General features: G+C 39.8%; 1 protein-coding gene across 2 annotated transcripts in view; it reads right to left on the reverse strand.

Annotated features, from left to right (window-relative positions):
* LOC148063607 (ephrin type-A receptor 3-like) overlaps nt 1-13,446 on the reverse strand; it is a 106,922-nt gene that overhangs the window by 8,473 nt on the left and 85,003 nt on the right. For both annotated transcript variants that reach the window (XM_087811504.1, XM_087811503.1), the window contains exons 14-15: nt 4,852-4,913; nt 1,346-1,555 (exon numbers count right to left, since the gene is read on the reverse strand). In XM_087811504.1, the coding sequence (XP_087667630.1) occupies nt 1,346-1,555; nt 4,852-4,913 (272 nt within the window). The remainder of the gene's footprint in view (nt 1-1,345; nt 1,556-4,851; nt 4,914-13,446) is intronic.

Here is a 13,446-nt window from a genome sequence, read left to right on the forward strand (position 1 = left end):
CAGTCAGCGGCTGATTCGCTCCTCCCGGGGCAATGCTAATGCCATATTAAAAATAACATATCCGACACTTCCTATGAATATGAATAATACTGTCTCCTCCTGGGCTTTTCAGACGGGTCGCTCCGCCGGGGTTTGACTCACTGATGTCTCAGTCTCTGCACTTTCTTACTGTGAGACGCTCCTGTTACCTGCTGTTTATCCTCAAGTCTGGGAACTATTCCTGCTGCAGATAATACTCTATATAGACTCTTTATTTAGAGGGTTCAATAAAGTTGTTTCTATCTATCCATCTATCCATCCATCCATCCATCTATCTGAGTATCCATCCATCCATCCAGCTATCTATTCTGCTATCTATCCATCTGTCTATCTATCCGTCTATCTACTTATCCATCCATCTATCCATCTGTCTATCGATCCATCCATCCATCCATCCATCCATCCATCCATCCATCCATCCATCCATCCATCCATCCATCCATCCATCCATCCATCCATCCATCCATCCATCCATCCATCCATCCATCCATCCATCCATCCATCCATCCATCCATCCATCCATCCATCCATCCATCCATCCATCCATCCATCCATCCATCCATCCATCCATCCATCCATCCATCCATCCATCCATCCATCCATCCATCCATCCATCCATCCATCCATCCATCCATCCATCCATCCATCCATCCATCCATCCATCCATCCATCCATCCATCCATCCATCCATCCATCCATCCATCCATCCATCCATCCATCCATCCATCCATCCATCCATCCATCCATCCATCCATCCATCCATCCATCCATCCATCCATCCATCCATCCATCCATCCATCCATCCATCCATCCATCCATCCATCCATCCATCCATCCATCCATCCATCCATCCATCCATCCATCCATCCATCCATCCATCCATCCATCCATCCATCCATCCATCCATCCATCCATCCATCCATCCATCCATCCATCCATCCATCCATCCATCCATCCATCCATCCATCCATCCATCCATCCATCCATCCATCCATCCATCCATCCATCCATCCATCCATCCATCCATCCAAAAGTAATAATACATAGTCTTCCAATAAAATTAAAAAATATTCAGGAAAGGTATTTGATTGTCCTAAACTTGTTGTCCATGGAAAATGCTCTATTTATAAGCACAGATTGAGGCTTTCCAACAATTTATAGAACCCCCAACTTTTTGCCCAGTCTTTACAAAAAGTGTCACCCAAGGCAGTTCATTATTTGACCCCGGGTTCAAGTCCAATGTAATATTCAATGCACATATAACAGGAGCCCTGAACAGAATGACTGGCTCTGACAAAAGTCTTACCCTGGTAGTGTACGCCGCCTCAGGGTCGTCCTCCAGAACTCTGCTCAGGCCGAAGTCTGACACCTTACACACCAGGTTGCTGTTGACCAGGATGTTCCTGGCCGCCAGGTCTCGGTGCACGTAGCTCATGTCCGACAGATACTTCATCCCCGACGCGATGCCGCGCAGCATCCCCACCAGCTGGATCACCGTGAACTGGCCGTCGTGCTTCTGCGAAGGAGGGAACAGGATAGGAAGTCAAGGACAGTCAGAGTATTTGTCCCTCGACATTGATACATTCCAGTTTGTCTACAACATTCATGTAGTATTTGCAGTATTTTTCAAGGTGAAGTCATGAGAGAGAGGGTCAATTTATCAGGTAAATTAATATTTATAATTATTATAAAAGTCAAATTTGTAAATGAGAACTTTACCTCCCATTTGTTTTTTTGTTTGTATTACTCATGAAAAGATAGTTGCAGGTGGGTGAGGTATTTAAGGTGTACAGTCCAAAAAGTTCCAGGTTGTGCCACAACAAATACAGAGTTAAACGTTTTAAAGTCAAATACTGTAAGAATAAGAATAAGAAATACTGTAAAAAAGAAATGGCATAAATAAATGACAAGCCACAACATAAAGGGTCATTAGGGGGTTGGTAAAAATACAATTTACTTTGTAGATAATTAGTCCAATGACGTTTTTCTTATTGTAAATATGTTGATGGTTAAATAATGTAAATATTTTTATATAAAATAAATGACAGTCCATAAAATATAGGTTCATGAAGAGATTGGTGAAACAGATTACAAAATAGTGTAAATAATGATTTTAATCTAGTTGTAAATAACTACGTAAATATTTTGACATTTTCTTTTGGGAATAAAAGGAAAAATAAATGACAGGCTACAACATTAGGGAGTAGATAAAATAAATAATAAGTAATTATATGAGATCAGATCAGTGATGTAAGGAGGAGTCTGACCATGAATAGATCTGGAAGTAAGAACCAGAATTTTAAAATTGATCCTGAAAGAAACTGGCAGCCAGTGAAGAGTTTAAGGATCAGAGAAATGTGAGTTCTTCTACTAGAGCAGGTCAGAATTCTCACTGCAGAGTTTTGTATCAACTGCAGGCGAAACAGCTCCTTCTTGTTAAGACACCAAATTAAACTGTTACAATAGTCTAAACGAGAAGACACAAACGCATGGATTATAAACTAATTCCTCTCAGTCGAAGGAAACAGTTAAGTAGAAACATTTGTCTGCTTCAAGGACAAACAGTTTTGACTTTTAAGATATTTGTTGGACGCCTGGTTCACGTGTCGTCGCTCCACTGGGTCAACAGCTGCCGTTCAAAACTCCCTCCTGTTCCTTTGTGATCTCGCATCACTCCACAGAAAAACCGAACGTCTCTTCATCTATCTATCATCCGGCATCTGCACCTTCTTCACTCATCCCTCGTTCTTTCCCTCTCTCTCTCTCTCTCTCTCTCCCCCTCGACAGCTGCGGAGTAAGTTAATTAGCAGGAGGTTTTGTGAGATGCTGATTGATTGGACTGTCTAACAAACCTACAGACTTCCTCTATCAATCTGCCCGCCACGTTCTGCTGCCAGGAAGGGTGGCGTGGTGTGGTGGGGCGAGGGGGCGGTCGGGCGAGGGGGTGGGTGGTCCGTGAAGAGGAGACGAGTGCGGGGCAGGGAGCGGACGAACGAGCCGCATGACGGCAAAATGATTTTTTTCGACAAACCTCGCAGCACGACTTTTCGGCGTTTTTTCAGCCAAACTAAAAGGCGAGACTTAATCAAAACGGCCGCTGGAGCGCCCCGGAACTTTTTGTTGGGTCTCGGGGAGACAGAGACGCTTCATAAAACGTAATTAAAGACTCGGTTTCAATGCAGCCGCTCAGCTCAGCTGTAAAAAGTAAATAAAAGTGCGTTCCATTATTTTAAGGGCGGCTCGGCGGACCCTCTTTATGAGGCGCTATTAGAAAACATACTTGGGCTGATGCGTTACTTGGCAACTATAGCGAAGGACGCGCGGGTTTCATCGTCGTGAAGGACTTCTGGCTACAGATCTGGTGATATTACAATACGTCTGTCACTCAAGGCCTGTCATTGGTCTCTGAGAAGTTGAAATATTCTTTTTTTTTCATGTCTTTATAATTAACTAAAGACAACCTCTCGCACAGTGATGACTCACATATGGAAGTAGATCAGTGCCAGAATATTGAATATATTAATTACATTTTAACCTCTTTTTTTAAATAATTAATTCAATATTTTTTAACTAAAATGTGGATGTTTATTGTTGTTTATTACTGGAAGGATGCAACAAATTACTGGTTCGCTAGTGTCGACATTAGGTTTTTTTTAAAGTTGCTATTGGAGAAAAAAAAACAACTACAAACAGACAAACAATATTCAAATATAAAATTCCTTAAAGTATTTTTGTTTCTTTCATCTGTTTGTTAGATTATTAAAAAACAACAGATTAGTTCAATTTAGAGGGAGAATCGGTAAAAAAAATCAGTGATGGTCTCAGTCTTAAACTTTACTATCACTTTGAGCAGAAAATAAAAACGAAACATTAAACCATAACTAGTCAAAGTATGTGTGCGTATTGTCAGAACTCTTTAGGATTTGTGGTGTCAATCAAATCAGAAAGTAAAAGTCAAACGCCAAACTGTCTTGACACAAAAAAACAACACGTGGAGTCTATTTTACAAAAAGGGTTTGGGACTCCCATCATGCTTTGCAGCTTCTAGAACATCAACAAGTGTATGACATGATATGTTTGCTGCAATATTACAAAAAAAACTAAGTATTTTAACCCTGTAATTTAGTGGAAAAAAGTCCTGTTGGCTGGTGAAACATTGGGTCAAATCCCACAACTTCTTATGTTAGCGCTAGTTTCTGATGATTCACAGAAATAAATTGTTTAAATCAAAAAAATGTAAAATAAAAACGACCAAATAAGAGTTTATAGCCTGAACATATATTTTATTTCTAATAAAGCAAACTCTTCCATTTAGAAATGTACAGATAAATTCATATTTAAGCCAATTTTGAGTAAAAAAGAGACCTTCAGTACTTCAGTCAAATTAGATTGTGATAATATTTAATCATTATAGCAGTTTAAAGTATCAACACTTGAACTCTGAATCAAATATAAACCGTATGAGAAACTTTTTGACGTCCAATCAGACGAGTCGATCTAATAGCAGAGTAAGCGACAGTTTCAACTTTAATAATGTAGAATTACCGCCACAGTTTTATTGATTTCCTTTCTGATAACAGGTTTAGCGATGATGACAGTTAAAGTGGCTTCCTGTCCGTTTATCAATGTCAGTCCAAGGTCAAGCATCAGGTTATATCCTTTTATATTTATTATTGTATTGATTGTTTTTTCTCTGCTGTAGCTGTGATAATATTCACAACGTTTCTAATACTTCCTTCATAAAAGTCATGAAAGAGTCGCTTCCAACAATTGTCGTTTTTTTCTCTCGGTCGGCGACGTTCGGTGACTCACCTTGAGGAAGGTGTCCAGAGACCCGTTCTCCATGAACTCTGTGATGATCATCACTGGTTTACCTGAGAACACACGACGAAAAGTTGCCGTTAATGAATGTATACATGTAAGAACCCGGGTCGAGTCGTGTCGGGGGGTCCCACAGCTGCTCCCCTCTCTCTCTCTCTCTCCCTCTCTCTCTCCCTCTCTCTCTGGGGGATAAGGTGACGTGTCGTCATCAGTCACGGTGACAGCCTCTAATCAGCTTCTCCATAAACGCCAGCAGATAATGAGAACGGACCAAATCCTGCAGGATCCTGGTGTGTGTTTGAGAGCCTCCTGAGAGCCCATGAATACTAATCATCCTCCAGGGGAAGGGGGTTTGCGGTCGGATCATGGTGCACCTGCACGAGTGTGTGTGTGTGTGTGTGTGATTGCACGAGTGTGATGGAGGGCGTTGTGATTGACAGGCCCCGGTGCACCCTGGTCCCCTGCTCGACATCTGGTGAAGTTTACAAATGATTAACAAAGTACCGCAAATCACAGGATCCTGTTTACACGCACACAACGAAACGGTAGCAGTTGTGAGTCGTCTGGGAAAAGTTTCTCGGATTACACACAGTTTATCACTTCTGTTGTGGTGTTGGACTCATAGAGCGTTCCACTTGTGCGATTTTAGACACAGCCACAGTGTTACGGGGTGCTATACTTTACCTCATGAGCTAGCATTGATGCTTAGCCGAGCTAGCATGTAGACAATTCAGTTTTCTTTACTTTACATTTCAGTTCGCAAAATTATTTGTAACAGTTTCTCTATTTGTTATGCGTCACGGGGTGTTAAATATCACATGACAGCAGCTAGCATGGTTAGCGACTAGCTAGGCAAGTAGCGGGATTTTTTTATTCACTTTTAAGTACAGTTAAAAAAAAGAAAAACTGGTTTATTTAAACAGTTTCTCTACCTAATGTGTGTTATGGGGTGGTAAGTGTAAGTCAGTAATGTAGTGTAAGTAATCATTTCTATATTATTTGAGGAAACTTTAAACTTAAAATTGTTTGCGTCGTTGCTAAAAATTACTTAAAGTGTGATTTATATTTACAATAATACAACAGAATTAGTACATCTATTTTGAAAATGTATAAAATGTATTATATATATATTCCATTTGTACATTCAGAAAAAGAAATAAATACAAATAAAGCCAAAAAATACCATAATAAAACGCTTTGGTTCGGAAGAAGTAAAGTAAATAAGTGGATTAATTTTATTTATAAAGCTTCTTTCAAGTTAAGCGATATATACATTTAAAACAATACATTTTTAACTATTCTTAAATTTGAAATCAAATTACCAAATATTTCTACTCAAATATCCATATTTATAAAGAATATATAATGACTCATATCACGGCATAACCTAAATATAATATATCCTTTTGAAATTAAATACGAAAGTAACACAATATCCCACAATAGTTCATGATTTAATATAATATATATGCATGTAATAGAAGATAATGACCATATAATCACACAATATATACTCATACATACTACATTATTATTATACCTGAAAATATATATATATACTGTATATAAAAATAATTGTCTGAGGCAGTAACTATTTTATTTTATTTTCGTTGCTTGTATCTTCTTGTGTTTCGACACCAGCGTTTACAAATGGCTTTATTTATTTGAGTTGTCTGGTGGCTCTGGAGAGAAGTTTACAGGAGACGACATGAGAAGAGGCCTGTCAGGAGGGGGGGGGGGTCTTCAGTGAGATTGTAGGTAAAGACAGTAATGCATCAACCTAAATGAATTCACTATCTGGCTGCAGCAAACACACACACACACACACACACACACAGCAGAATGGCCGGGTCTCTTGTGGTGGTGTAGTCTTTGACAGTAACATTAGTCTCTGGGATAAAAGTGAAAGAGAATTGGATTTTCTTCTGCTGGGGGTGAAGACTGCTGGTTACATTTATCTCCACACGGGGCTTGTGTGGTTGACGGTGTGTGTGTGGTGTGTGTGTGTGTGTGTGTGTGTGTTAGGGACCTGCTTTGAGGGCGCAGTGTGTGGGAAGGGCACGATGACAGCGGCTTGATCTGGTTACGATAGGAGTCGCATCATTCTATGTGATCCTCAATGAAAAGTCGTGGCTCTCAATCTTCTCCTCAGCCTCTCTGCGGAGGAACATCTGACCACCTGGGCCACGTGGACAAGGTCAGCGTCACCTTGACATGAACCGGTCGGGAGGGTCGAGTCTCGTCCGTGAAAATGTTATCACTTATTCATACTTCATGCTATTTTTTTTATTATTACCTTTTTAAACATTTGTTTTTAACCAATTAAAGGGAGTTTTATTTTATAAACAATAGAAAATAAAACATTCAAAATATATGAACTGTATCTAAGACACAACCCACCAAATATTTATTTAATATCAGGTTAAAACACAAAAATGTAAAATGCTTTAAATATTTTAGAATCAGCAATTTTGTCGTTTATTAAACGAAAAAAATGGCCAATATAGAAGTTAACCAACCTGGATTTTTATAATAATTTACAAATTCTCACTGTGGTGTAAATTCTGATGAAGGGGAAACAAATGGCCCAGGAGCCGTTTAGCTAGCTTTAGCTAGTGCTAGTAGCGTTGTAGCAATTGTTGGCTAAAGTTGAAAACGCTTCATTTCAGAAATAAGATTTTGATTTAAACTTTGATTTTAACTTTGTTTCTTGATTTTTTTTATTTTTTCTTAAAACTTGTAACCATTGCAGTGCATTATGGACCCTGAAGCTTCTTCGCGGAAATACGGGAAAATCATGCTAACATTTTTAGCTGCATAACTCCTTCTTATTCATTCTTCTTGTCATTCTTCTTGGATTCTGGAACCAGCACTTCATTTGCAATAGCTATTGCATTTTAAAAATAATAATAATAATAATAATAATACATCATACGTATGACAAGACTGAAGTAAAAACTATAGTAAATTAAGTGAAGACATTTTTCTTTACTTTATATACTGAAGAATCGGGCAATACAATACGTATTACAATACAGGGGCATGATGATATATCTGTAGTATTGTCGAGTACTTGACTCTGGTGTTGCAGAATTTATAGACCACATGGATGAAGTTGTAACTACTTTCATTTGTTTTGAAATATGTCCAAACTTTAACTTTAAAAGCTCCTAGGGTATCCTACTGTATCCTCTCGTCCTCAGTCATCACTAGAATTCATTGTTGCTCTAGCTGCGGAGGACGTTATGACTGCAATTGAAATATAAACCAAAGAATAACTATGATGAAATACACTACATCGATATGGAATCATGACAAAAAAAATTGCGATGTTTAATCATGTCCATATTTTCCATCACCTCGACTGTAAACACTGTAGTTTCCAGCTCTCGCCGGTGGGTCTTGAGCTCATCTGCAGTAATCTATCACTCGTCTGTTGTTTGCTCTGTGCAGTTCTCAAAAGCACACACACCCTCCAGCTCATTTGGAGGTTCTACTCCCCCAGAAAAGAGCTGGAGTGGCACTTCCAAATATCCCCCTGAAAGAGCCTCATTAACTAATCACATTCATATTCACAACAGTCTATCGCCATTCACTGCTTTTATAGAAGCGCCGCGGCAACCCTGGATCCAAACACCTCCCGGTGTACGGATGCGTGTGCAAATTGGGTATTGATGTTCTGCCAGTTGGAGTATGTAATGGAGTAGATCAGGGCCGAGTTTGATCTGCTTTCCAGCTCTTCATTAAAACGAATGTAGGAAGTGTTGTCGCTCCTTCTTCTGAAGGTTTGTCACACTTTTGAGTCGGGAAGTTGCGGGAAAACAACATCCAATACTTGCACCTGCGAGGCGTCGCTTGGAGAGACGCCGGCGTGGGTGCGTGGGTTTAAATGAAGGCGATAAGATCTGAATACAATTACATTAGCGGCAGTTATCCGTGCACGTAGGGCCCGGTGGGCCCCGTTATTGAGTGAGGCGGCCCAAGGTACGGAGCAGAAAATGAAATAACTGCTGTATTGATTAATGTTAAGGTCCTGAACTAAATGATACAATGCTTTTAACACGGGACAGATCTGTGTTCTGGGAAGCGGCGGCGGCGGCGAGTGCTGCCGCGAGGGGAGACAGAAACTCAATAAGCTTATCTCTTCACCTCTCCTCCTCTCTTTGCTTCCTCATCTCCTCTCATTTCCTCACGTTTGCTCCGGCCTCGTTCCTTCCTCCTCTTCCTCGAGAATCTCCCGACGCTCATCTCGCCGCTCAAGTCCCCCCACTCGTCCCTCATTTCCTGACGTCCCTATCCTCGCCGGCCAAATCTCCGCCATCTACATTTCCAAACGACGGATTGTTCTCTCTACGCTCCCGACTAATTCTCTGGACTGGAAAAGCACAGTTTTTTTTTTTCTTTCCCCCGGCACCTGAGTGTGTGTGTGTGTGTGTGTGTGCGCGAGAGCCCGCGATGGAGCCCGTGATGGAGCCCATGATGGAGCCCATGATGGAGCCCGGTAATTGAGGGTTTTCCAAATGAGCTGATTGTCGCAGCGATTGTAAAACACGTAAAACGACGGACAGGCTGAAACGGGAGACGGGGAGATAAAAGGGAGATAAGAGAACGGGGAGGGGATGGATGGATGGATTGCCACTCGCTCTATAGAAAGAAAAAACTGTTGGTTTTTTTTTTTTTTGTCTCTTCCAGCGCACGGCGGATAATTAACATGACAATAGTGACAATCAGGTTCAGACAGAAGAGTAGCTTATTAGAGGAAGCTGAGAGCTTACGAGGTTTAGAAGCTGACAGAATATACTCACGGAAAATAATGGGGGGGGAAAGGAAATAATTGGAAAGAAATACAAGCATGCAATGGGATGAAAACTACTCTAGTTCGGATAATGTCGAGTCGACTATTATCTGAATTAGCTTCTCAAGAGTGTTTGTCTCAAATCTATGGATGAAACAAATCAACATTTGTTATGAAATGAGTTTTTATTGCAATATTGTTCAATATTAATTCAAATTGAAAGCTGAGAACCAGGGAATCCATTCTTTATTACGGAATCCCGGTCAAAACATAGACCAGATTCACCTGCACGTGTTACGACTCACAGTGTTTATCAAGTTACAAAGTTGTATTAGTTAAAGTGTCGCTCAAAACCATAGATAAGAATATTGAATTCAGTTTCGTGTCTCTTTGACATACTACCAAGCGGCTAAAGACACCGTAACTTTCCATGTGTATGGTAGTAAAAAATATATGATTAAAGTAAAATTTAAGTTTGTATAGTTCTTGTTAAATTACTGCCAGATTAAACATATCAAGTCAATTATTTTCTCCCGATAATTAGACAGTCATCAATTAACATTGATTACAACCATAACTGTAGTAGTTTAAGGGTTAAAAATATTAGAAATGTACTCTCTATCCCCATTTCTAATGAGATGTTATCACTCATATTGTTGTTGTTCAAGACACATAATGAACAACACATGTGATGTCATCAACTCTTCTAGCTTTAAAACACGTAAATATGTAGTTTTGTCATCTTTGTGTAATAGGAGATCTGTTTTATTGAGTGAAATTAATTAAAAAAAAGATTAAATGTTCTGTATGTGAGCATCGCAGTTGTTGGTCAACCAAGCTATAGTGTCCTTCACTTTTAACATTAACGTTGCCACTAGCCTCGCATTCTACCTCACTTTAAAATCACACTAAAACCAGAAGCCATTAACTCTGTAAAGCGACATTTCTTTAATCCTGATGGTTAAAAATCTCCCTTGGAAAAGCTTCCAGTGGTTCAAGTCTGCATAAAGATCTTACTCAGAACCCTTTCAGACTGGATTCTTACCAATACTCGTATAATAATTGCACCGTCTCAGACATAAGCAGAAGAAACCAGACTGAAATACAGTATCATCGGCAGTTGGTACCAGACGATGCGTTCTAAGATACCACTTGACTCAGTTGTGGACGCCACAGTAAGTATGATGTCATCCCATAACAAACCTGATGATTCATCTGAGCCGGTCACTGGTTAGTCAACTGCAACGACGACAACATGTTGGATCAGCTCAGTACTCAGTTTTAGTTTTCATTTTCAGGGATAAAGATAAAAATCAAACTTCTGAACCGTATCCTCTCCCACCCACACAAACCACTCCAACACACCTGAGCCCCAATCCGGCAGGGGTCATCCCCGTCTGATTAGACCGAGTCTGGTGTGAAGGGAGCAGCTGGTGCGGTGGAGAAAAAAAAGGCCTGAAGGAGTTATTGACCCATCTCAACTCTCAACCCCTTCGCTCTCCGCCTCACACTCTGGGCTGTGACCTGTGAAATAACTGCTACACTAGTGAGATTTGTTTCGGAGGGGCTCTATCAGATCCTCAATGTGCCGTGAAGACAGGCGGGGGATAAGCACACACAAGGAAAACAGAACCTATGGATTATATGCAAAAAAAGCCTCAGTTTCGCTGTCAGCAGCCTTTTTTTCCTTTTCGAGAGAACGACCCCCCGAAAATAAACGTGGTTATTCAAACAAACTGTAGGCCGGGAAGAAGGATGTGTCCCCGTCAAACGTAAAGAGCCTCATTTATTTCGTCAGTTGAACAAACCGATTCAATCCTGCGAATCAAAGGTCACGGCGTCGCTTACAAAGCGGGAAGAAAAGAATAAGAAATGCGAGAAGGTTTTTTGGCTCTTAATAGGCTACGCTGCTGAATATGCATGATGCTAAAAACACGTCCAATTAACGTTATGAATTATTAATATTCCTGATAAAAGCCTCTGCATATGCATTTGTTCTTTTGTCGGTGGCACTGAGCGCCACATCGGAAATCTTTAATGTCCCGGGAACAGAAGGGGGCCGGAGGAGCACGGGTTTATTTGTCTTGTATTGTGTTTACAACTCGCTTTTTCTGTCGCGCAATTGCTTTTCTCGCTTTCCCTCGTAATCGGCAACACAAGGTGTAAACGTGGAGCATCAACACTGCATGGAAATTAAATGGAGACTTTCCTTAATATTGAATAGTTAAATACGCGCTGAGAGACTTTTAACACCATCGTACTTTTTATTTAAATTTTCACCAACACCCTCTTAGTAGTAATATCGCACGATTACAACCGTTTTTAGTGTCACAAATGTCAGCCAAAAACTTCTTCAGCAGCAATTAAATGAAAACTTTTCAATCATTTTTTAAGTATGTTCAATAAATATGTCGTATTTATGTCTTCAACATTTAAAAAAAAAGTGATGAAGCAAATCGTAATAGTAGTAATAAATCAACTTTTGACATCTTCGAATGTGCTTGTTATTCATATAAACGATTTACTTATTACTAGTTATGAAACTAAAAGAGTTTAATGTATCAACCCCAATGTTTCCCTTACTTCCACTCCTTTTTTTACTGATAAGAAACAGATAAAAAAATTAAAAATAAAAATAAATGACCTGTTTATATAAAGGACTAAGCCTGTAGGATAGTTGGCGTTTTGACCACAATTGTGCTCTACTTTGGGTCTACCCTGTAGACAAATTGTTTATACCTATTGTTTATTGTGTTGTCGCCTCCTTCGTGGGTTATTCAATATTATGACTTTTTCCCTTTTGTATTTTCTTGTTACGCTAGTTTTTAATGCGATTAATGACACATTTTGCTCCATTCTTCTTTCTTTAGAATGTTCAATAAAGCTTCTAGTTTATTCATACGTCAATTAAATTATTGTTTTCCAATATGGCCTGATAAGAAGTAGCAAAAAATAAAAATAAAAATCCATTGTTTAAAAGGATTGGTAGCAACTCTGCTACTTAGCATTAGTACTTTTCAAGAAAATGCATTTTCTTCTTGGAAAACCCTCACTTAGGAACAGTTTCTTTCAAACAACTGCCAGAAATTTGTTTTATTACTATTATTTATTCCATTGTTACGTCCATCCGAGGGGCCTTTCTACGTTTTTTTTTTCTTGTTTTCTACTGTTTCTTATGATGTCGTGTTGCTGTGATGAGAAATGAATATCTCCTTGTTCTTAGCAGATGAATAAAAATCCTTTAATTTTTTGAAAATCGGGAAAACCTGTCTATTTGATAAACCGACCGAAGTTACGTCAATTCAGTTCACGTTGGAGGAAACCGAGTACTCAAAGAAAACTCATTCAAGCTCATGAGAAAAACCAAACAAACTCAACATAGTGAACGACTTTAACGACACAAAGACTTACTTTACAATAGTTTACCGTCTCTGAAAACGACTTGATATTAGCATCTATTCTGCTTATCGCCTGTTCCTCTCGGTCGCAATTTGTAACTTCTGTAACTCCCTTTCATTTCCTGCCGCAGGAGTATCCGCACTGTAATTATCTCTGGTCTGAATTATTCCAGCTGACAACGGTGTTTTTTTTCACCGTGAGGCAGAAGAAAAGACCGGCGGAGAAGGACGGGGCCGAGGCAGGCGGTGATTGAATGAGAAGATGAGATGGACACCGAGAGTGGACGCGAGCGGCGAGACAAGAGAAAGATGGATGAAGAGGCGAGAGAGAGAGAGAGAGAGAGAGAGAGAGAGAGAGAGGGAGGACGGCGAGAGCGGGCGATAACAAATCAG

Source organism: Callionymus lyra, chromosome 16 (assembly GCF_982586985.1).
Source record: "Callionymus lyra chromosome 16, fCalLyr1.hap1.1, whole genome shotgun sequence".
Classification (NCBI taxonomy): Eukaryota; Metazoa; Chordata; class Actinopteri; order Syngnathiformes; family Callionymidae; genus Callionymus; species Callionymus lyra.